Source organism: Papaver somniferum, chromosome 4 (assembly GCF_003573695.1).
Source record: "Papaver somniferum cultivar HN1 chromosome 4, ASM357369v1, whole genome shotgun sequence".
In the NCBI taxonomy this organism is placed as follows: Eukaryota; Viridiplantae; Streptophyta; class Magnoliopsida; order Ranunculales; family Papaveraceae; genus Papaver; species Papaver somniferum.
Genome location: NC_039361.1, coordinates 67,751,515 through 67,777,218, shown reverse-complemented (window position 1 = coordinate 67,777,218; position 25,704 = coordinate 67,751,515). Strand labels below are relative to the sequence as shown.

At 33.4% G+C, this 25,704-nt stretch overlaps 1 protein-coding gene and 1 long non-coding RNA gene across 2 annotated transcripts; both read left to right on the top strand.

Annotated features, from left to right (window-relative positions):
* Window positions 1-6,168: 6,168 nt before the first annotated feature.
* On the top strand, window positions 6,169-17,135 carry LOC113272654 (argininosuccinate lyase, chloroplastic-like). The gene is made up of 3 exons (XM_026522462.1): window positions 6,169-6,454; window positions 16,341-16,615; window positions 16,926-17,135. Exons 1-3 carry the CDS (start codon window positions 6,169-6,171, stop codon window positions 17,133-17,135), a joined length of 771 nt encoding a protein of 256 aa, XP_026378247.1.
* A 6,580-nt stretch (window positions 17,136-23,715) lies between these two features.
* LOC113273962 lies at window positions 23,716-25,639 on the top strand. The gene is made up of 2 exons (XR_003322689.1): window positions 23,716-23,921; window positions 25,270-25,639. It is a non-coding gene; the product is annotated as an uncharacterized LOC113273962 (long non-coding RNA).
* Window positions 25,640-25,704: the final 65 nt, after the last annotated feature.

Genomic DNA, 25,704 nt, shown 5'->3' with positions numbered 1-25,704 from the left:
TTTTACTTTTCAGTTTTACAAAAACAAAAGCACTAATTACAACCTATATGCCAAACAAGTCTTCTCTTTTGTTTCTTTCTCTATTTGTTTTTCTATACAGGCGAGAGAAGTAACTAACAGGTTAAAATCTGAAGTAAATTAAAGAGAATACTTAGTAAATGGAAATGGAAATATGTGTGTTGGATACATCGATGACGATTGCTTGGATATTTTTATTTAAAGACGATGAAGATTGTAAAACAAAGTTTTGATCAATGTTTTGTTAATGGAAGATGATCGACATTAGAGAATGATTTATCCTTTATTAGGGTATACTAAAATAATAGAAGTTGATCAGAAAGTTTAGATTTTCTTTTCTTTTTCTGAAGGAAAAACGATTAGATTTTGAAGACCAAGAGTCTAACATCTCTGATTAAATCAAAATGGTTGGTTTGAACCAAACACTATGAAAACCTAGGAACTGATCTCCTCAATTTAATTATTTACAGAAACATGAATTTTTCATTAACTCTTTGTGCTGTATCACGAACTCTGAATGAATGATGATTTCTGAATTCCTTTATGCGTGAACTCTCCTCGGCATATTTTTGTTGTGAAACCCTAAATACAGTTTCTGTTCTCATATAGGTTGTTTGTATTTGTCCAGGTTGTATTTAGTCAAAACACATTTGTGTAATTTTGATTGTATTTAACCCAACCATGGGTTGTATTTAGTCACTGCCTTGAATATATTAAGTCAAAACAAAAATCTATATCATTTCAGAGCCTGAATGTGATTCAGACTTGATTAGGAAAGTATCATCAGTAAGGAATTTAACTACCATAAAATACAATCTTTTTTAGGTTATTCATCACCTGATACTCGTTTTATTTATCAATAGTCAAAACAACTTTCCTTCAACTTTCATTTTTTGATTAAGGTTTCTTTAGAGTGATCTCTTAATCATATGTAAGAGTAAGGAATGATTCAGCAACACAATGAACCCAATCTACATTTTATAAAATAATAATTTTTAGCCGAAAATGATTTCATAATCCTATCAAGAAAAAAAAAGGGATTCCATAACTACTAACGATACATTAAGCAATCAATATAATCATCTACGAACTTTAAAGCATATATAATCCATAATTATTGACCATCGAAGTATGGTCGAACTTTGTTGTGTAATTTAAGGCAAAATAAAACCTAAAAGAGCGTATGGTATAGTATAGGCCATAAGCAATTGAAATGTAACTTGTGAGATGGAACTAATCGCAGAGCTGATGTTCGATATGTGATTATTAAAAAAAATCATTAGAAGAACTAATAACTATTTATAAAATACATTGTAAGTGAAGAAGACGAAAAACCTAAAGAAGACATTGTTAGTGAAGAAGATCTGGACAAATGTATTTAGCTGAATTTGAGTTTTCGTTTTTCTCTAAAAAGGAAAAAAAATTAGCTTAGCTAATTGAGACATATAAATAAAGGAGTAAATTATATTGTCATGTTAGCACAATAATGGTCGTTAGGTATCTCTAATCCAATGGTGTAAATTTTTTGTCAAATCTTTTTATCAGGGATCCCGAAACGGTCACTGTAAAATATATTATTATATGTTGGTCATGTTAAGTTGTATACCTGATATGTACTGTCAACCTATATTTGTATAGGAAGTAGAACCCGGTCGTTGGAACAATAACAACTTAATCCTCTTTATTTAGTGAGATTTGTATCACATTAAGGGTATTAAATTGGCTTCTCAAGCTCCGGTCGTTGATCATTTGTTGTTTGCAGATGAATGCTTGATTTACAATGAAGCTAACATATCTTCTTGTGAGGGAACTATTCGTTTGAAACCCACCAAGCGTTGGTATGCAAAGTTGGTTGTCAAATTTAGTTCAAAAACTCGATTCGCTTGAGATAATTACTAAATTCAACTTCGTTAGGTTAGACTAGGAACGTGGAAATATTGGGATTTCCTCTAGTTACTCATGAAAAAACCTAAAGACTTTTGGAAGAAATTGAAGACATCATCCTTAAGTTCGAGGTTAGTAATTACAAACTTGATTCGTTCAAATTCTTCTTTCAAGTCATCATTTATTAAAAAATAAAATGCGGAGTTAAGGAATAATATACAACGACTTTAGTATCAGTGACTTGGTCATTATACTATGATCGAAGTATCTTAAGGAATGTTATACATTAGTTGTTTACACAACTTAAGTATATGGAGTAACAAAGTATAATTTATTTATGGTCTTCATGTTCTCGACACTTACTAATTGGTAACTTGTTATTATTTAATATGTCGAACTTTTGTGTTACAACATTGCTCAGTCGAACTCACAAGTGTTGCGTTCTACCGTTTGAAGGTGAAGATCAACCGAAGCTTTTGGAGAACTTCATCAACAGAAAGGTAAATGAAGACAGAACCACCTATTTCTCAAGTTATATTCACTTTTCTATCTTTGAGACGATTGTCGTATAACTAATTAGACTAGCTTGCATAAACAAGAATTTTGAGTCGAGAACTAATTATTTATTTTACGAATTTCTCGAAATATAATGACTAAGCCTATAAACATTTGGTCATACTTGATAAAATTCGATGGAGAACAATTAACCATTCAGAACCAAATCATGATTCAAGTTTATCATTCGAAAATAGCCTGGAACAGTGATATGTGTCATTGATGTTATTCAGGAATGTTCCGAATCGATCTAGAGAAATATAGAACTACTGTATTCGGAATACAAGACAGTGTTATCAGTATTACAAACTGAGAAAACTGTTATATGTCAGAAGCGGTATTACATGTATTCGTACATGTAGCGGAGTAGCTATATATCGACTTCCAGATTTATCTGATATACATATTCGTATGTACATCATGGGAAAATCTGTGATCCGGATAGGTATGTATATTCGTATACAAACCATCGTGGAACTGTGGTAAGGGAACCGGGTTAAAATAATTAAACAGGTATGCGATCCAAAACAATTTTATGTTCTAGAACCAGTTTAGTACCCAAACCGGTACGCAAGCTGAATGTTCTGAGAACTACGGAACCGGAAAAGGTCTTGAGTTTGCAAACCGGCACGTGAACTAAAAAGTTTTGTAGACTCCGGAACTTTGAGTTGGTTCAAAGTTTGCAAATCGGTACGTGAACTGAAAAGTTCTAAAGAGTTTGAAACTCGGTAATTGCATAAGTTTGCAAACCGGTTTATGAACTGAGAAGTTTATATAGACTCCGGAACTTGGTTGTTGCATATAAGTTTGCAAACCGATCCGCGTACTATGACTCAGCCGATTCACAAACGTTTCAAGTAATTGTACTTTGTACATTTACAAACTATGTCGATTATGATTTAATTGCATAATTTACATTTGATCAACTCTCTAATTAACACTAGCCTCATTTGATCACATGATTGTGACTCAATATTAATGTCTTAGTGAACATAAAAATGAGTGTTAAGTTTTTAAGTTCAAATCGGCTAGTTTCGAATAACCATGTTGAACATAGTCTTTATACACGGTTCAGTTACGATTTACCTAACCATAGTGTATATCTTGTGTATGTGAATAAGATTCAAAGATTTCATCTAATGGTGAATATTGATTGCTTAGTTCCAAAGCTATCTTATCTTAAACCTAAAGCGACCTAGGCTTTGAAGTCTATATAAGGGGAACTCTAGGCAACTGGGATCTTTGAATCCTGACACTACTTTTTGTTGTGTGCTAGTTGTATCTAGATTTCGTCATCTCCAGAAACCTTTTTAGGGTTTAGCGATTATAAAGACTTCATTGGGATTCGTGAAGCCAGGTCCAGTTATCTTTTTTCTTGATAACTTGAGTATCCTGATCTTTAATGTTTATAGAGCCTTGCTCCATCAATCAAGATAGATAGTAATCAATAAAGTCTATTCATCTCATACTTTCTTGATTCCGCAAGTTTTATACTTGTGAGGTGAATGATAATCCAGGATGCACTTCGGGTTGCATAATTCCGGATTTTGAGGACAACCAGAATTTTGTCTAAGTTTCTATCAGCAACACCTGGATCTATCGTTTGATCTGATCATCCATTTAGATCGTTAATCACGAAATCAATCATAGGCTTAATCCTTGGAGGCATATATGGTTTAAAGTCTTCAATTGAGTTGAAGCAACTCTTAGTTGGTGTGATACCGTCTAAAGGAACAATTGCATGGAGTCCTGCTAGGATTCAAGAGGCGTAAGGAGCGCGACTGTACCTGAATCAGTGAGTGACTGAGTTCGGGCTCAAATACATTCCAACCGAAGTTTATTGGTAGTAGTCTAGTGTCTGCAGCGGCTTAATATAGTTTCGTTTTCAATCTGGACTAGGTCCCGGGGTTTTCCTGTATTTGCGGTTTCCTCGTTAACAAAATTTCTGGTGTCTGTGTTTTTTGTTTTTCCGCATTATATTGTTTATCTTTATAATTGAAATATCACAGGTTGTGTTTGATCAATAATAGTAGCTAGGTCTAACCTTGTTAGTTGGATAAGACTTAATTGATCCTTGGACATTGGTCTTTTATACCGTCCAAGAACTCTCTTTGTAGTTAGATTCACAGATTCAATTTTGTAAACGTTCCAACAACAAGAGAGAGAGAGACATAACTCTAGGAACTTTCCTCGATTGAGTTTTCACTCTCGGAGTTGTGTTAAGTTTGTCCATACAGGTTGCCTAAGAAAAAGTTGGTGGTGTATTTTTGCACCCCCGGCGTTTTCAGCTGGTATCAGAGCAGGCAAACACGTTAAGACCTAATAAGTCATTGTTTAAAGCAGTCCGACTATATGGACAGAGACGAAATCTCTACAGACGTACACCAGAATTCCTTAGAGATTCTTCAGGATTTGTTCTCCTCAAAACTTAGTATCTCCCAGGATGATCTCGATTCACTTAAGATTTATAATATCTTGAGTGATTGTAAAGAATCGACGGAAAAAATTTAAGAATCCTCTGCAATTGTTAAAAACAAGAAACGTCATATTAAGAGTAAGAAGCTTCGCTGTCTTAAAAGATTGTTAAACAGTCCGTTTACGAAATGCAACATAAGGGAATATGTTGACGGAGATCATTTTATGGATTTAAAAAAAAAACATTTAAGTTATTAGAATACATTGCTGTGATCATAAGTAGGGAGGTGGCCCTTCGTAGTTCTGTCGCTGAAAAGACTTGCTATTAGTGTAGGAAAACTAGGCATGTCAGAAAAACGTTTACAACTGCTACAGTTTTGACTAATTCAAATGATATTAGTAAATCATCTCTTGATCACCATGAGGATGAAGAAACTACTCCAGAAAACTATCACGCCAGATTGGTTAGTGAGATGGCTGCTCATCCAACCTCTTGTTAGCAAGATTCTGGGTTCACCCCATCATGTATCAATTTAAGATGGGGAAAGTTGTAGTAAAGGATTGTTTTCTATTGTTTTTTTTTAAGTTCTTTATTTTATCTATCATGTGTTTAAGATCCCTGATCCCATAACTAAAAGAAGAAAATTGTAACAAGTTATGATCATAACATCACAAGTTGTTGAGTTGGCTCTGATTTCACGATGTCATAAGATCAATATAAATTACAGGTCTTTTATTTTCTGTGATTGTCCATCTGTTTTCTGGTGCTCCGGAATTTTTCAATAGAGCTAAGAATAAGTTTAAATATCTTATTAAAATTGATAATCTTATCCATTTTTGAATTTGATTCGGATTTTAAAAACATGGTATGATTGTATCTCCTGACAGAATAATTTTATTTTTTAAAAAAAAAAAAGAAAAAAAGAGAGTCTAAACTTGAAGTCCCACACACAAACCTGGGCAAGCCCATTAAGGCTTTATTAAAAGAGTACGCGTACTCCCCTACTCATTCTTCTTCCGTGAGCTCACGAAAGGGATTAGAAATTGAGATTAGGGTTTCCGAACAGGTGTGATGCCTTCATAAATTGAGGTGTTAATTCACAATCTCTTGGGTCTCTCTCTTTGTTACAAGAAAGCACATCAAGAAGGAACAAATCAAGCAATCATCTTTAAAACGAGATGTTCAAGTAAGATCAAATCTTTTCTTTTTGTGTTTTTATGGCAAGAACAAAAGGAGTGAGTAAAAAACCAAAGCATAAGAAAATTCCTGAAGAACCTAGGATCTGTTTTATTAACATGGATTGTAATGAGACCTTTGAAAGAATTGCAACTAGAGAAGTTATTCTAGAAAAGAAATTAGAAGAAGCGTATGTTAAAACGGAAGATCTTGTATGTTTTGATGAATATGATCTAGGAGACATTTTTAGTGGGCTTGGGAGAGGGTTTGATCTTCTTACTAGAATGTTTTATGCGAACATGTATGATGTTAATCTCGATAAGATGAGATTTAAATCAATGATTGGGGGAGGAAAAATTGTTGTTAATCGAGATTTCATCTCGGAACTCACAGATATTCCTCTTGGTAATTTTCAACTTCCAAGACCTAAAGAAGAAAAACCATCCCTTGAAACACATTTCTCTTGAGCTTTGTGGAAAGAATGTTGGTTGGAAAGATGGGAAGCTTCCTACTTTGGAGATTAGCATGCCTCTTGAGGTTGTAAGTTGGGTGTCCCTAAATTTGTCCATCCAAAATTGGGGATGCATATTGGATCATGATTTTGCAGAGTTAGTTTATTTCTTTAAAACGGGAATTAAAAATCTTGACATATGTGGGTTGATGATTTATCAAATGGTATCAATGACCGTATCTAAGAAGATATTAGACTCCTTGTTTGATTGGATGCATCTGTGAAGAACTTGATATTGATCCAATTGGAAACTTCACTGGAGCTCCCACTTTAGTTCGTGAAAGTACGTTCAAACGTATGACAACAAAAGAAAAAGGGCCTCTATTTCACTTTTTGATGGTTATTGTGATCCAATAACCTTGAGTTTTCTTCAACAAATTCACTAGGATGTTTGCAAGATCAACTCCAATGTAAAAGGTATGAAATTTTTTTTTATGTATGATTGCTTCAAAATTTCCCGACATTAAGGACGAAATAGACAAGATTCAAGTTTCTATGGGTGATTCCGACGATGAAGAACATGAATAATCCTTCGACTTTTTCTTTTGTTATCTAGGAAACTTCTTTTGAGGGTTTTTATTCTTGAGAAGGATAACTAGGCTTGGTATAGCAAAGATTGTGATTACACAGAACTATTTATAACGTTTTCATCTTCCATGTTTTGAGATTTATTTATTTAAATTCTATAGTTGTTGGAACATGAACTTGCAGTATGTAATCATTATTGGTTTAATTATTTGTGCTTTTACATTCTCGAAAAATGAGATAATATTTCATATATGCTCAGAAGTTAAATCTATTATTTTTTGTAAACAGAAAACATAACAAACTCTATGATATTTTTCTTGCAGTATTGATCTTTTTGTGATCACACTTCTGTGTTTTTCTGCCTGACACACTATGTAATATTCTCTCATGTTGAGTAAAATCGAGTAATATTGTCTCGTTGTTCGTAACTGGCCTTGAGATTAATTTATGTCGATACTATGGATACAAATCCTTGTAATTTATTAATGTCCAAAATCCTTCTTTTTCACGAAATAAAGGTCACTCATGTTGTTCTCTCGGGAATGACATTTTATGGGGAGAGTTCTTAAATGAACTTGTGCTTAATTGTTATATCTTTGTGGGGAGTGTGGTTGTGGAATTATAAAAGGGATGCTTGTATCTTTTTAATCTCCCAGGATGAGCGCTAAGTATTTATTACTATGTGATATCATCTAAATAAATTGATCTGAGGAGTTACATTTTAACTATGTTATTATGTAGTATCTCCATCTTCCTTAAAACTTGAGATATCTTTTGGTTGTACTCATTATGATCCCGCGATTTTCGTACCTTTGTTAATTTTATTAACAAAAAGGGGAGAATTATTTAGTAGTTTCATACTACATACATATGGTTTACGGATCATTATGCAACGGGGAGTGAATCATTTAAGCAATAGGTTTACATATTAAACAAAAGTGTTAGAGCATTGCTCGGTCGAACTCGCATGTGTTTCTATCTCAAGCATGTTTGTCAAGTTTAGTTGTCAAAAGTATATGTCTTGATTTCTAGACTACTTATAGCTAAGTCTCGGTTTAGGACAGTTTAGTATAGTGGAGCTCCAGACTCCATGGCGATCATCTTACAAAGACGAAGAACTACTCAAGGAACCAGTGGAACTTCATCCGACTAAAAGGTATGTGGAGACTTGAACTTATCTATCACTCAAAAGTGTATCTACTCTATCTCCTACTCTTGAGACAAAGTCGTATAAGTATGATAGTTTTCATACATACACATTTGCTATTTTGAGCCGAGTTTACTCGTCTATCTTTTTCTCGAAATATGTGTTGGTAAGCTTTCGCTTTAACCACTTTTCATCTTAACCCGTGACGAAAGTCATGATGACGTTTCAATCTTAAAAATAGCTTTGATGACGATAGTTGTGAATAACGACTATTATAACATTATAGAAGAATGTTTCACTGATTGAAATGTAGAGTTGAGATTACGTAACCAACTATGGATATAAGCATATATAGTGTGTTCGCACATTAGTGTATAAATCCATTTTCCGGAAACCAAGTGTGTGCATATGGTATTAGTGAAGGTGACAGGTTGGGTACGTGAGTTTGTAAGTTTGCTAACAGTTACACCAGTCACCTTAGGTACGCATACCCGTACGCGTACCCATGGAAGTTTTCGACCAAAATTTTTTGTTGAGTTTCTAAACTCAAATCCGGTAGCTATGGTACGCGTACCCAAGCTGGTTATATTTCTCAAATCGGAAGTTCATGAACTTAAACAATAAATCAACAAGGAACGCAATCATTGCAAACCGTGGCTATATTGTTCATGAATTGATTCAAGTGAATCAAACCGATTTTGTTTCAATTGTGTCTATTCATAAAGACCTAAACAATTGAACAACTCTTCAACTAGTTCTTATGAGTCATTTGAACTAGTTATGTGAAGAAGATGAATATGGTTAATATGGAAGTACTCATATGGCTAACCATTAGTTAACTATTTGTGAACCAACTAAGTGTACACGTTTAGGTACGGTTACTCAAACCTAAATAAAATACATTTCATTTGTGTGTGACAAGTTAAGTTTCGATCTGACGGTTGAAAGATATTAGCTTGGTTAAATCAGGTTTTTCATCTAACGGTGAATATTGAATACTTTGTTACCAAAGTAACTTGGATTGCAAACCCTGATTTGAAAACTATATAAATGAGACATCTAGCAACTGGAAAAACTAATCCCCACACCTCCTGTGTGATATCACAGGTTGTGCGTTTGAATCAATCAATTGGAACTTCGACTTTTGGTTGTTGATTGAAATTGATTGATACTTGAACATTGGTCTTTGGTACCAGAAATTTTGTTAACGAGGAAACCGCAAATGCAGAAAAACTCCGGGACCTAGTCCAGAATAAACACACACTGATTATAAGCTCTTACACCAATTTCCTACTACCTATTCGTACTAGATGTAATACCTGCTTCAGCACTTGTAGAACTCCTAGCACAAACCCGATTGTCTTTAGGAATTCTTCTCGTAAATCTTCTAGCAGAACCCAAGGTTCTCTTTAGAAGATATAAAAACACGATTGATACGGTTCGATATTTTGTTTGCACAAAACACCGGTTTGATTTCCCTTTAGATGTGAATAAAGGTTTTGGAAATCTTGTGTTTATTTTGATAAAAACAATTACAAGGTAATATCAAAACAAACTTGTAGATTAGGGATTATTATACTCTTCAATAATGGAAGAGAAACCTAATTATTCTATAACAAGAACAACTAGAATAAATCTAGAGATATCTTGTTTAAAACTTCTTAAGGATTTTTACGAGATACCTTAGTCGAAGTTTTCTTTCTAGCTTCCGATTTCGACTAACAAGTGTTGGTATACGATCGGAAACTGAAATATATCAAAACCTAGGGTTTATGATCAACAACTCTTGAATGGTTTTATATCAGAAGAGAAAACCTTAGAATAGACAATAGGTGGAAAACCTAGATTATAAGTTGTATAATCAATCATGAAGATTAATCCAACTCGGCTTTGTGATGCCCAATACAAAGACTTTTATCTCACTCTTGTTCACGAAGAACAGAAGACATGGAAAACAACCTTATGAGCTTACACCAATTTTCCAAAGGGGATGAAAACGTGTAGCACTCACGAACCCTTTATTTATAATGAAAGGTAGCTTAAAAGCAAAGCTATTTTCCTTTTTCAAGACTCTCCTAATTTTGGGAGTCTTTCCTAAGTTACAAACTCTTGCCAAAATAATTAAATAAATAACTAATTAGCAAATATTGTATTTATGTGAATAAATCACATTTTAACTTAGGCAAGAATTAAAAGTTATCACAAACACTTTAACATGGTAATCAAATATGTTTGGATTATTAGCCATCTTGCCTAGATAAGGAAACATCACCAACTTGACCAAAAATGCCTTTTAGTCACATAATTGGGCCCAAGTCCGTGAGCCGTTACAAACGGTCCATGGATTGTTTTCTACTAACAAACTGTAACAATTACAACAACACTTACAATTATTACTTTAATATATCACTCATAACTTCATCGTTATAACTCGGAATTGAGTGATTCTTGGCTCGTTGAATTCGTAAGCTCATTCACTATAACATGAGAACCTTTCCAAGGATAAAGGTTATTGTCACAAAAGTCGTGGCTCAAATAACCTCAAGTATATATACATAAATGTATATTAACCGTCATAGGAATTTTTTCATAGAATGAGCATTTGTTTCGATAGATTAGAAAGGTACAATTGAACAAGAATCCAAATGAAATCAATCACCACATACCTTTTTTGATGAAGTCCTTGTTGATGTATTCTTGTAATCTTCAGTCTTCATCCTTCAAGAATAGCTCTTCTTATACCTAATCTAGTCCGAAAATATCTGTAGTATACTAAATCAAGAATGCATTTTGGCAACTAAAATTGACAACTAACTTGACATACCAACGCTAGTGGGTTCAACCGAACAATTCTCTAACACAACTAATTTTGATAATTTTTGTTTTCATATTCAAACTATGCTCTTCAAAATGAGGATAGAGATGAGATTAAGAAGACTACCCCCTGTTGTTGGGTGAAAACGATTTGCTGGTTTTAGAGGAAAAGTTGAGAGACGAGTGGTTCCTCGATCGAGAAAATTTCCTAAACCTTTAACAAACAGATGCACTGCACGGGAGTGCTTTGAGTTCGAGATATTAATCTGTAGGACTCCGGCCTAAACCAAGACAATGGCCTTTCTAGAGTCAATTCGATCACAAAGAGGTATGAGGGTCGATGTGTAGAAGGGAAGCTGAGAAATGTGTGAGATCAATGATGATTGAAGGATTGTGGATGTGTTGGAGACTTGTGCAAGTTCTGTGAACTATTGAGTTCATATAAGATAAGTTCTGATTGAGTTTTGTTTTCTTGAGTTATTCAATCATGGATTGATGAACTTATTTATATTGCAGAAATACTAAATACATTGATCTTCAGTAAATATGACGGTTGCAGAGGAGTGAAAGAGTGGGGCAGTGGGAAATCGTGGTTAAACCAGTTTCACGTGCGTGGGAGAATTGGTTGATTGTCCATCCACTACTGTGCTAACTCCTTCAACTACTTGCATGACTTACTCACATTTCTCATTGTGGAAGTACACACGTGCCATAGGCCGCCAGACCAAAACCTTAAGGAATATCCCCCTATGTGACATGATTGATGTCTCACGAATGTGGAGTCTGCAAGGCAGACGTGTATTTAATTGGTCAATTATTGACTTGACTAGACCATGAGTCTTAGCCTTGATGAGTCGAGCATAATGAACGAATGTGGTACATGCTCTAACACTCATGGATTGAGCATAAGGTGTCTGCTGGGACATGATAATGCACATACGTCGAGTTTGATTAATTGTGATGTATTACTTTACCAGTTGAGGCAAAAACGATGTTCTGATAATTTGGATCGACGCGCGTCCGATGAGATTGCTTGATCACAGAGTTATTCTGATATGTCGAGTATTTGACAGGAAATCAGATGTTGCTGAGTTATGAGTTATGTAGAGTGTTATTCTTGATCTACTATGTCATGAATTGTCGAATGACAAAGTATGGATTCAAATATTAGTGAATATTAAACGATCAAACGTCTAACTGGATGGACGTCCAATAAAATATTGGATGATCAGCCAAGTGGATGGCCATCCAATGATGGTGCTCTCAGACAGTCGAGCAATTAAAAATGTCGGTAGCGGGACCGAACATTAATTAAAAATATTGATTGCTGGATCAATATAAAAATTATCGACGTTTGTCAAATTATTGTAAATTTATAACCCTAATTTTGGAGTACCCTGAATGATGGAGAGTTATCCAATGTAGGTCAAGGAATATCGACCAACCAATGGGCATGAGAGATGGCCATTGGTGGTGGATGGAGGTCTGAGCGTGCGAAGAAATGTCCATAAATGAGGATCCATTGTTTGAGAATTATGAAAGATATGAATTATTATTCAAATAATAAATAAGAGAGTGGGACCGGCCATGTCCGTTCATGGTGGTGCAGATCCACCATGTCTCTCATGCATCCATTCTTAAAAGTTTTAGGTGTTTTATTGGACGTTTGTGCAATATTTTGTATTTTCAGAAGAGTTTGATCTTGACTGAAATTCTTATTTTTTTGCTTGAATGAGCAATTAGGGTTTTTGCTCGCACGTCCAATATATAGAATATTTAAATAATATTATTTTAATATTATTAGTAAAAAAGACCTAATAGTCGTGGGATTAGGCTTTTTGGAGAGTTGAGCAATATTTGGAGAAATATGGAAAATCAGGAGTTTTCATGAATGATGGAGTTTCAAGAGATGAGGGAAATAATAATAAATAAGGAATTGGAGAGGCGTGTGACCGGCAACGACCGCGGCATGGCCTGTCAGTGGGCCCGGTCTAGTGACGCATCTTCCCTATTTATTTTTATTATGTTATGAACCTTCCTTAGCTCTTCATATTTCCTCGTTCGTCCATATTTTTTTGGTGCTCGCTCGTGTATTATTGATAAGTACACTCACACCATTTTCTCGGGGCTTACTAGGTGGTGGCCCATGTGCCCTAAAAGTGAATATCTATTACTAATCCACGGGATTCAGCTGAGAAAAGCCGTGAATTGAAGTAATGAGATACTATGATAAAAATAGATTATTTTCTAAGAATTCAACTGATGAGTATAACACTAGAATTAATTAATGGATGGCTCTATATTAGCAGGAAATATGTCTTGGAGCATTATGCTTATTCGAGAGTCGAGGTATGAGATAGTAAAAGTATCATACTCGTTCTGAATGTTTATTCAGCATAAATGGGGAACATTTGCGACATCCTGAAGACGTTATTTCTATATACTAGTGGTCAATCCATCTAGGAGCCGTCCAATCATTCTCGATTCTATAAAGAAGTGAATACTGGAATTGCTCAGTATAAATAATGAAACATGTATAATATTGGATATGCGTGCTCCGGGAGGCTATACACTCAGTCAGAGATTATCGTGGCATGATCTTTCATGCTTAAATTATGAAATATGAGTTTCACATACACATCTGATTGGTGGATCAACAATATGCAAAATTATGATTTTACGATTTTAACCTTTGTCAAAAATCCGCCATCAACACCGTCGGAGTAAATTCGTCCAAAGATCCCACTCAGGAAATCTTAGAATAAGATTTTTTTTTTCCTTTTTTTTTTGTAAGCTCTATTCCTTGAAGACAATTATTAATGAAAATATTCGTCGTTCTATGGTGTCTCATCTTTCTTTTGAAAATTGAAAGCTTGACACATTTGCACTCTTTCAAATTCTTCCCTTTTTAATTCGTTAAAGAATTTTGGAGTTAGAAATTTTAGTAATTGTTTTTTCATTTGTTCCAGTGATCGTTTGATGCTTCTATTTTGGGTTAGAAAGTTAGGTGGAAAACCGAGTCATTCATTAGAAGTCTGTCTTCGGTGTTTCATGTATCCAGGTCAGCCTTTAAAGACTTGTCTCTTTCATCTCTTGCAATGGATAGTGATTCTCATGTGTCCTCATGAGTTACGGATTTATCTTTTCAGATATGCTTGAGCTCCCACCTATTTCAGGTAATCCTTACTCCACGTGAGTGCAATTTCTTCTTGGCATCACTTACTTTTGTAAGTCTTGACCTATTGTCTCATGGTCAGACTGATCATTACATGAGATTGATATTAGATCTTCTATGTAATTCGCTATCCGGAATCATGTGTTTCTTTTAACAGAAAATGGGCGATATAGCCAAAAGTGCATATTTTCTGGGCCATATGGACAGGTAGATATTAGGCCTGGGTCAAATGATCAGAAGAATTTTTTTAATGGGAGAGACCTTACTACCCTTCCCCTTCGTATCACATTACTTCTCGTCTTCTTCTCGTCTTCTTCGTCACAAAAACCATATCTGAAAAACTACCATCTTTCGTTCTCCATCGCCGCCATCAACACTGTGGAAAATCAAACTCCCTCTTCAAAAAAATTCATCACCACCACCAGCACCACCATCAATTCCACCACACCAAAAATCCTCGTCAGTATCAACACCAAGTCGACTCAATCAGAAGTATTTATCACCACCACCACCACCAAAAACCCGGATCAAATCTTCTCTTAATCGCCACCATAAAAAGGGTAATTACAATTTCTATCTACTAATTTTAGGTTTTCTTTCGTTTCATTTTTTTTACTGATTTTGAAATTGGATTCACCTGTTTCATAATTTCTCCATAATCTTATCCCATGCTCAAGATTATGGCAATTTTACTTATTACCCATTTAAAATTGGACGAAGCTGGAATCATCCATCTAGGTTCAATTAAATTTGGTCAAAATTGTTGTCAATGAGAAATTTGTTACAAAATCAGCGTGTATGCTGCGAAATTGGTTTGTGTGATGTGAAATTGTGTTGATTCCAGGATGAAAACGACTTCATCCAGGTTTAATCTGCAGTTTGAGCTGATTTAAAGTAGGATGAAACTTGTTTCAATAAGCATATTGCCTCTGTATACATTCCATTTTACAAAATTGATTGAATTCATATACCTAGATGGACTAAAGAGAAGAAAAAGTTATATTTTATTCAAAATCGGTTTCATCATGTTTTAGGTTTAGTTCAATTTGCTTTCATCCCTGTTTGCTGGTGATGAAACTGATTTCATCCCTTTTGAATTTTTTTTATACAAGTTTAAAATAGGATGAAACTAGTTTCATCCTGCTTAATTAGGATGAAACTAGGATGAAACCAGTTTAATCCTTTCTAAGATTGAGTAAAACTTATTTTTTTTGTCAAAATATGCAGGATGAAAACTAGTTTCATATAGTTTATTCATTGATATAACATTTTCGCCAGAATACTCAACTAGAAACCAATTTCATCTAGTTGTAAACTTTCATATAGCTGTATTTTCGCCAAATGTGCAGGATGAAACCAGTTTCATATAACTTACATATTGATATACCTTAATTTCGTAAGAATACTCAGGATGAAACCAATTTCATCTAGTTGTAAACTGTAATATAATTGTTTTTTTTTTTGTCAAAATATGCAGGATGAAAACTAGTTTCATATAGTTTATTCATTGATATACCATTTTCGCCAGAATACTCAACTAGAAACCAATTTCATCTAGTTGTAAACTTTCATATAGCTGTATTTTCGCCAAATGTGCAGGATGAAACCAGTTTCATATAACTTACATATTGATATACCTTAATTTCGTAAGAATACTCAGGATGAAACCAATTTCATCTAGTTGTAAACTGTAACATAATTGTTTTTTTGTCAAAATATGCAGGATGAAACTAGTTTCATCTAGTTATAGACTATTATATAATTGTATTTTCATCGGAATATGCTGGATGAAATCAGTTTCATCTCGTAAACTGTAATATACCGTTCATTATATGGACTTCTCTCTGACCATCTGCCATTTTCTTCATTCTCTTTGCGTTAAGAGTAGAATGTTCTTGCATACGGTTTTACTGACCTGTTTGTGTTGCTTTAGACTTTAGAACTTGAGGATTCCCTGTATGAACCACTTCTTAATGCCATACGAAATGGCATCAAGCTCACCATCTATGTTGCATATAAATTAAGTAAAGTTGTGCTCATTTCTATGATTTTCAGAAGCTGGTTAAGATATGTAATTATTTTCAATGGTTTTAAAACAACATTGACGCGGTTTCAGACCGTGACTTCGTTCTGGAATTCTTGTCAGCGAATTCAATTATAGCTATCCATCTTTCTCGACTTGGTGAAGAATGGGTTTTATGGGCGTCGGGGGAGTTTGGGTTCCTTACCCGAAGTGATGCAGTCTCCACCGGCAGTAGCATCATGCCTCAAAAGAAGAACCCTGACCCAATGGAACTTGTTCGTGGAAAATCTGCCAGAGTTGTAGGAGACCTTGTCACCCTTCTTGTACTTTGCAAGGGACTTCCACAAGCTTACAACCGTGATCTACATGTAATACTTCTGGCGTTACTGATGTGTAGTTATATCTGGGATGCATCTTGATAGAGTAAGCCATTTTTGCTTGGAACAGTAAGCCATTTTTATCTAGTAAACAAGGCATGTTCTATCCTTCCATATTCTTGGTTTTCCGTATAAAAATGACCTTTTCATTATGAATTTTTATATTTACATGAATGAGCATAGAAAACTGGCAGACATTAGTGAAGGAAGAATGTAAACCGTTGGTTGTGTTTATAGGTGTCTGTTAAATCATTCCGATTTATTGAACAAAAAATCTGATACATCTTTTCTTATTGTGCAGAATATTCCATTTAGGACTTCCCATGATATAGTTGGACGATCAGTTGCAATGTGTGTTTCAAAAAAGTGTGAGCTACAGGACTTGTCCCTTGATGAGTTGAAAAGATTAAGTCCAATTTTTGAGCAATTTGTTTATCTAATCATTCAGGCAAAGGAACTGGGGCTTTTCCATGGCTCAATGGTTGCTTTTTGGCAGTTAAGGGTATTTTAGGTGATTGATATTTTTTTTGTTTTATTTTCCTGGGTCAAATATCCATTTTGGCTAAATGAACATTATTTTTCTGTTTAATGTCCATATAAACAGTACCTAAAGTTAAGAATCTATTTCACCCAGAAAATTTATGTTTTGGTATTTTTGACCAATTTTGTGTTCTTTTAATCAATACCTATATCGGATTTGAGGTGTGATTTATCACATGCGTCAGGTGTTATCATCGTTGGTCAGATTTTCTTATTCAGTTCATTCCTCTTATCGAGATTTTTGTATGCCGAGTTTGGTTAAATATTTGTCATGTTTATTCAAACTTTGCCCATTCCAGCTTGACTTTTGTAAATGTCTTTTTCAAAAGGGAAAATCTCATTTTAATTTTCCTTACTTAAAACTGATTTCATAGCCATGCCAAAAAAGAGTTTTAATGTAAGCATAAACGTAATTGAGCTTGGTATGAGTTGAGTGTTTGAAGAAGTGTGATATTCGTATGGTTGATTTAGGAAGTGGAAACTACCATATACTTCTATAAATAATATAATAAAACGAGTTTGGTCTTGTTGACCCGGTCAACTGTCTGTTTTATCAGTTTTTATTATTTTTATTATTGTTTGGTCCTAGGGTGTACATTACCTTCCGAATTTGATAACTAAAATACCCTCGCGTTTCCATATATATATATATATGAAATCAATGGAGAATAATTTTTTTTTCAGATTTACTTTCTCTCCCCTCTCTGTTTTCAGATCTACTTTTTTCTTTTATTTTTTTTTCTTATTTTTTTTTCCGATTTATTTCTTTGCTGCTGTTGAAATTGATTTTGAAGATTGAGGATGAAGATTTATATTACAGAGGTCGATTTGATTTGATTTCAGAGATATATTTGATTTTGATTACGAAGATCTTGATTTGATTACAAAGATCGAAGATGAACTCATGTTGAGGATGAATATGATGAAAACGATAACGAAGATGACGAAGACGATGAAGATGTTGAAGACAAACTCATGTTGCTGTCGAAGATTGGTCTGCTGTTATTAAAGATTTTAATTAGTTTTTTTCTTTTTCTTTGTTGCTATTATTTCTCTGCTGTTGTTATAGACTTGAGTTTGAATTAGTTTTTTTTTTGTATGTTCATTTTTAAGAATGAACTGTGTTTTCAATTAGGTGTTCATTTGTAATATTGAACTATGTTTTCGTATTGATTTAGTTTGGTTTTATTAGGTCTTCATTTTAAGAATGAACTATGTTTTCATATTGATTTAGTTTGGTTTTATTAAGTATTCATTTTAAATAATAAATTATGTTTTCATGTTTGATTTAGTTTGGTTTTATTAGGTTTTCATTTGAAAGAATGAACTATGTTTTCATATTTGATTTAGTTTGGTTTTATTAGGTGTTCATTTGAAAGAATGAACTCTGATGTTTGTTCATAATAATGAACTTTGATTAGGTGTTCATTTTGAAGATTGAACTCTGATTTTATGCTCATGATAATGATTTTTTTTTATTAGGTGTTCATTTGAAAGAATAAACTCTGATTTTGTTGGCAATAATGAAGTTTGATGAGCTGTTCATTTGAAAGAATGCACTTTGTTTTTGTTCATAATAACTATTTTTTGTTGTATATTCATTTTTAAGAATGAACTCTGGCATAGATTTCTTGATATCATAGTTCATTTCTTTTCTTTTTTTAAAATAAAAAGTTTTTGTTATGCATTGATGTACTAAAAAGTTAAGATTTTAATGAATGTAATGAAGTTCGTTGAATATAATAAAGTGTAGAGTTTTCAAGAAACCAAATGGACTAAAATTTACAAAAAAACATTAGAAAACACCTGATAGTTCATCAAACAGAATAAACTGCTACAAGAAAATAAGTAAGAAGTCCAAAATTCATCAGAAAGGATGAACTCAAATAAGTAAGGAATAGAACAACTATAAAATTAACACGGAAGGGTATTTTAGTCTATTTAATATTTTAAAATAATTATGGACCAAACAAAAAATGTTTTTTTTTTCGCCGGATCAATAGACTTGAGACCACCTAAAAAAGGATCATACGATAATTTCCCCATTTAGAAATCTAGTCATTTTTTAGCTATTGTAAAATAGTTGTTGTCGTCGAAACTTGAGTGGACTGTAAAAGATTGAGACGATCGTCTCGATTTCCTCTGCATGTTTCAATCATTTACGAGAAACACTTTTCCCCAAGTAGAAAATCGAGTCTCCGACTCCCAAGACTTGCTCTAAGCAAATAATTTACATGCAGAAAAGGAAAAAAATCGCCTAAAAAAATTAAAATTAAATCTAAAATGTTTAAAATGGAGACTCAGTTAAAAATGAGGGAGGATCCAATGACATGGTTAGAATGACGTTCAGTTGACATTTCCCCGCCATTTTTTTTATAAAACTCAAACGACAGTACATTTGGAACGCGCATTGGATGATACAGGAAAAAGACAAAAACAAAATTTAAATAGTAAAGCAAGGTCACCCCCTATCCGGATAATTTATATAATTCCTAATCTACCCCTTACTATTCATGTTTATTGGTTAAATATAATTAGTTAAGTTAATAGATTAGTTTGATACTCATTAGAATAAATCATTGTCATTGAATTTGTTGATGCAACAAAATCAAATCAAGATATTTATGATCATGAAGGTTTAGGTGAAGAACCAACCCAGGAAAGTAAACAAGCTGAACATATAAGTGCTCAAATTACTCGTATATAGGTATTAATATGTATTGATTTTTTTCATTGAATTCGCCATTGTTGCGCCTGAAAAACTCAGTGTCGGCATGATATAAGTGCTCAAATTACTCATATATAGGTGTTCATTTGAAAGAATAAACTCTGATTTTGTTGGCAATAATGAAGTTTGATGATCTGTTCATTTGAAAGAATGAACTTTGTTTTTTGTTCATAATAACGATTTTTTTGTTGTATATTCATTTTTAAGAATGAACTCTGGCATAGATTTCTTGATATCATAGTTCATTTCTTTCTTTTTTTTTTAAATAAAAAGTTTTTGTCATGCATTGATGTACTATAAAGTTAAGATTTTAATGAATGTAATGAAGTTCGTTGAATATAATAAAGTGTAGAGTTTTCAAGAAACAAAATGAACTCAAATTTACAAAAAACATTACCAAACACCTGAAAGTTCATCAAACAGAATAAAATGCTACAAGAAAATAAGTAGGAAGTTCAAAATTCATCAGAGAGGATGAACTCAAATAAGTAAGGAATAGAACAACTATAAAATTAACATGGAAGGGTATTTTAGTCTATTCAATATTTTAAAATAATTATGGACCGAACAGAAAATGTCTTTTTTCGCTGGATCAATAGACTTGGGACCACCTAAAAAAGGATCATACGATAATTCCCCCATTTAGAAATCTAGTCATTTTTTAGCTATTGTAAAATAGTTGTTGTCGTCGGAACTTGAGTCGACTGTAAAAGATTGAGACGATCGTCTCGTTTCCTCTGCACATTTCAATCATTTATGAGAAACACTTTTCCTCAAGTAGAAAATCGAGTCGCCGACTCCCAAGACTTGCTCTAAGCAAATAATTTACATGCAGAAAAGGAAAAAAAATCGCCTAAAAAAATTAAAATTATATCTAAAATGTTTAAAATGGAGACTCAGTTAAAAATGAGGGAGGATCCAATGACATGGTTAGAATGACGTTCGGTTGACATTTCGCCGCCATTTTTTTTTATAAAACTCAAAAGACAATACATTTGGAACGCGCATTGGAGGATACAGGAAAAAGACAAAAACAAGATTAAAATAGTAAATCAAGGTCACCCCTATCCGGATAATTTATATAGTTCCTAATCTACCCCTTACTATTCATGTTTATTGGTTAAATATAATTAGTTAAGTTAATAGATTAGTTTGATAATCATTAGAATAAATCATTATCATTGAATTTGTTGATGCAACAACATCAAATCAAGATATTTATGATGATGAAGGTTTAGGTGAAGAACCAACCCAGGAAAGTAAACAAGCTGAACATATAAGTGCTCAAATTACTCATATATAGGTATTAATATGTATTGATTTTTTTCATTGAATTCGCCATTGTTGCGCCTGAAAAACTCAGTGTCGGCATGATATAACTGCTCAAATTACTCATATATAAGTGTTCATTTGAAAGAATAAACTCTGATTTTGTTGGCAATAATGAACTTTGATGAGCTGTTCATTTGAAAAAATGAACTTTGTTTTTTGTTCATAATAACGATTTTGTTGTTGTTTATTCATTTTTAAGAATGAACCCTGGCATAGATTTCTTGATATCATAGTTCATTTCTTTTCTTTTTTTAAAATAGAAAGTTTTTGTTATGGATTGATATATTATAAAGTTAAGATTTTAATGAATGTAATAAAGTTCATTGAATATAATAAAGTGTAGAGTTTTCAAAAAACAAAATGAACTCAAATTTACAAAAAACATTACCAAACACCTGATAGTTCATCAAACAGAATAAAATGCTACAAGAAAATAAGTAGGAAGTTCAAAATTCATCAGAGAGGATGAACTCAAATAAGTAAGGAATAGAACAACTATAAAATTAACACGGAAGGATATTTTAGTCTATTTAATATTTTAAAGTAATTATGGACCAAACACAAAATGTCTTTTTTCGCTGGATCAATAGACTTGGGACCACCTAAAAAAGGATCATACGATAATTTCCCCATTTAGAAATCTAGTCATTTTTTAGCTATTGTAAAATAGTTGTTGTCGTTGGAACTTGAATCAACTGTAAAAGATTGAGAATGTCGTCTCAATTTCCTATGCACGTTTCAATCATTTACGAGAAACACTTTTCCCCAAGTGGAAAATCGAGTCGCGACTCCGAAGACTTGCACATGCAAAAAAGGAAAAACAATCGCCTAAAAAAATTAAAAGTAAATATAAAATGTTTAAAATAGAGACTCAATTAAAAATGAGGGAGGATCCAATGACATGGTTAAAATGACGTTTGGTTGACATTTCGCCGCCGTTTTTTTTATAAAACCCAAACGACAATACATTTGGAACGCGCATTGGAGGATATAGGAAAAAGACAAAAACATGATTTGAATAGTAAATCAAGGTCACCCCCTATCCGGATAATTTATATAATTCCTAATCTACCCCTTACTAATCATGTTTATTGGTTAAATATAATTGGTTAAGTTAATAGATTAGTTTGATAATCATTAGAATAAATCATTATCATTGAATTTGTTGATGCAACAACATTAAATCAATATATTTATGATCATGAAGGTTTAGGTGAAGAACCAATCCAGGAAAGTAAACAAGCTGAACATATAAGTGCTCAGATTACTCATATATAGGTATTAATATGTATTGATTTTTTTTCATTGAATTCGCCATTGTTGCGCCTGAAAAATTCATTGTCGGCATGGTAAAAGTATGAATACAATACCGGCGATGACCAAATCGGCATGGTATTCATACTTTCACCATGTCGATACACAATATCCCCCAATTTTGAAATTGTAAGTACACTGTCGGCACGGAAAGTTCATTATCGAGCATGTCGGTAGTAGTGCCGGCACGGTCGATTGCTAAGTGTACCATGCCGGTTTGAGGACAAAAACAAACAGAAAATTTGTCTGAAATAGCAAGTATCGACATGGTATTCATCCCTATAAACCGGCAACCATGCCGACACAAAAAACCAGTAGGGTATTCATCATGAACACAAGCCGGGAGTGGATTGAAACTGAAACTAAGAAGTTTCAATTTATGATTCTAACCCAAATGAAGTTTTAAAACAACAACAACACTTTAAATATGATTGGGTATCATGTAACTTCTTAATGAAGCCATTTCTTCTTCTTATTCTTCTTGCTCAACAACAATTCAATTTAACCTATCTTTAAGAACTTGTTAGGGTTTGATTTTGATTTTTAGTTTTAAATTTTAATTTAGATGGAAGGGTATTTTAGTATTTCCGCCCCAAAAAAACACCCCTTAGCGGACACTATTGGATGGGGTTAGTGATTCATATCCCCCAATTTAAAAAAATATTCCCCAATTGGGCGTTCTACATTCGAAGCTAATGTTTTTATGTCATATTCCTCTTATAAAGATCTACCTTCCTACCAAAAATGGTCATATTTTGTGTTATGAAACTTCACCATTTATAAATTTTAACGTCAACCGCTAATCCTCTATGGTTGAAATTAGAAGCGATGTATGGTACCCTTATACGTCTCGGAAAACACTCATTTTAGGTAGGAGGGTAGATCTCTATAAAAGGGCCACACAAAAAAATTAGCTTCAAATTTATTATTATTTGAGTTTTATAAGCAAAATGACTCCAAAACATCAAACAAATGTCATTTTAACCATGTCGTTGAATCCTTCCCCATCAAAAAATAGTAACTCTACAATGTTACTCGTAAAAATCATGATTTATATGGGCTGATACCATTTAGCCGATCCAACAATCATGATCATTTAAGATCTTTTTGTCCTATATGAAATGGTATCGGCCTATATAAATCGTGCTAGAGACCGACCCTAAAATAGATCGGACTTGTTATACACTCCAAAGTCTCATCTAAAAGCACGCACAGCAAACTCGATTCATCTAAAACCTAAAGCCACCAAAACCCTACCGCTTACCCTAACAAATCTACCTCTTTCCTCTTTTCACATCAATGGCGCTCCCGGTTTCAGTAGACAAAGTGAAGGATTATCTGTTCTCACAGTATTACGACGAAGCCAAATGGGAATTGAATAAGGTAGAATCTTAACTACTCCTTTTTGTTTAAGTTAATCTTGATTTCTGATATGGGATTTTACAAGATTGTTCCATACGTGCGTTGATTCTTAGTATTGTGATTTATATGTATCAGTCTTCTTAAGATTTCATGACTTAATTATTCAAATTAGGGAAAACAAACTTTAGAAAGAAACAGCTAACATTGTATTTGTGATCTCTCAGATTTTCGCATCCACATGGCAAATAAATTATGTAAGGTGAAATTTGGGAATATTCATATGGATGTGAAAAAAATTCTTGAAATAAGAAAGTGGATTCTCTGTAGAGGAAGCTGATTGGATTTCAGTGTTATCTTAGTATTGTGGGGATGCTCTTGGCCTGATTTAGGTATAGTGTATGTTAGCTATCTTGATTAACTATGGTTCCGTTGTTTAGTGCTATGTGACTATGAGGTTTTGGTTAGAGAATGAAAAGGGATGCCACTCTTTCAGTAGTTTTTTATTTTTATTTTTGATTTTCCTGTTTTGCTCCTTTCTAGTTTCTACTGTTGATTATGTTGTTGTTTTGGTGATGTAATACTATCTTATGTATCTTAGTCAATGAGACTATGGATGAATATCCAAGCTCACTTGGTGTCCTGATTTATTATTTTGAGAATTTTGTAGGGAAAAAACTTGTCCTGCTAAGAATTTCTAAGGAAAAGGAAAAGATAGTACTTTGGAACATCAAGTTTAAAACTAGGTGAAAATCCATATTGTGGTTAATATTAGGTCTAGCCATCTAGTGTTACATAACACACCTTCTTAAAAGTATCGGCATGTAACACCTTCTTAAAAGTATCGGCGTGTTGGGTAGTGATGGCATTGGCAAAGTATGAGGTTACTAGTTTCGCTTCTGTCCTGCGAGATAGGCCTGAAAGAAATTTTATTTAATAGTAGGGAGTGATCAAGCATGAATGAAAGTACAGGGAACACAAATTTGCACAACTGATGTAATAGAAAAACAAAAGTTGAATTGTGTAAGGGCTCCATGTTCTTGAATTCGTAGTCATTAAGAGTGTTTGTTCTTGTTTAGCATTACAGTTCGATTTGATGTTTATTTTCGTTCTTTTGAGTGATTTTCTGATTCTTCCTATTTTATTATTGGTGGTATGTAGCTCTTAGTTTGCAACTGTACCTCATAATTGATGGTTAAATATCTGTTAATCAAGCTGTGGACTGGTGTTCAGTGAGCTTTGTTCTGTCTTCATTGAATAATCAGTTCATAATAATGGAACACATATATTTTCTTATTTGGTTTTTCTTTTCTTTTCTGTTCTTTCTATATCTCATCAGCTCCTAAAATCAATTTTTGCTTTTCTTTCACAGAAACTGTTGCGGGCTGCAGGCCTGTTTGGAGGTTCCATTCTTGTGATGCGCAATTTTGGTGATATCATGGCTGTCTGAAGATATTGCATCATGCTGCTGCATCTTAAGTTCCTGAATGTTTTTCTTCTAATCTAGATTTTCATGAAACATTGGTAGCTTTAATTTTGGAATTTACTTATAGAAATATGATGTAATGCGAGGCAAAAGGATTGCTGCGGTGAAGAATCAAAACATGATGGTACAGTGATCAGATTCGGTTATAATTATGTTTCATCTTCTTCTTTCTTACCAGTATTTTTTTTCCTTTCTACTGAATCACCAATTTCTTATAATAAGAATTCAAATACTGCGTGTGCAACGCATCAAATAGAAATTTTAACATGCTCCATTCAATGTGGGGATGATAGTGTTCCACTGTAATAATTCATAAATGCA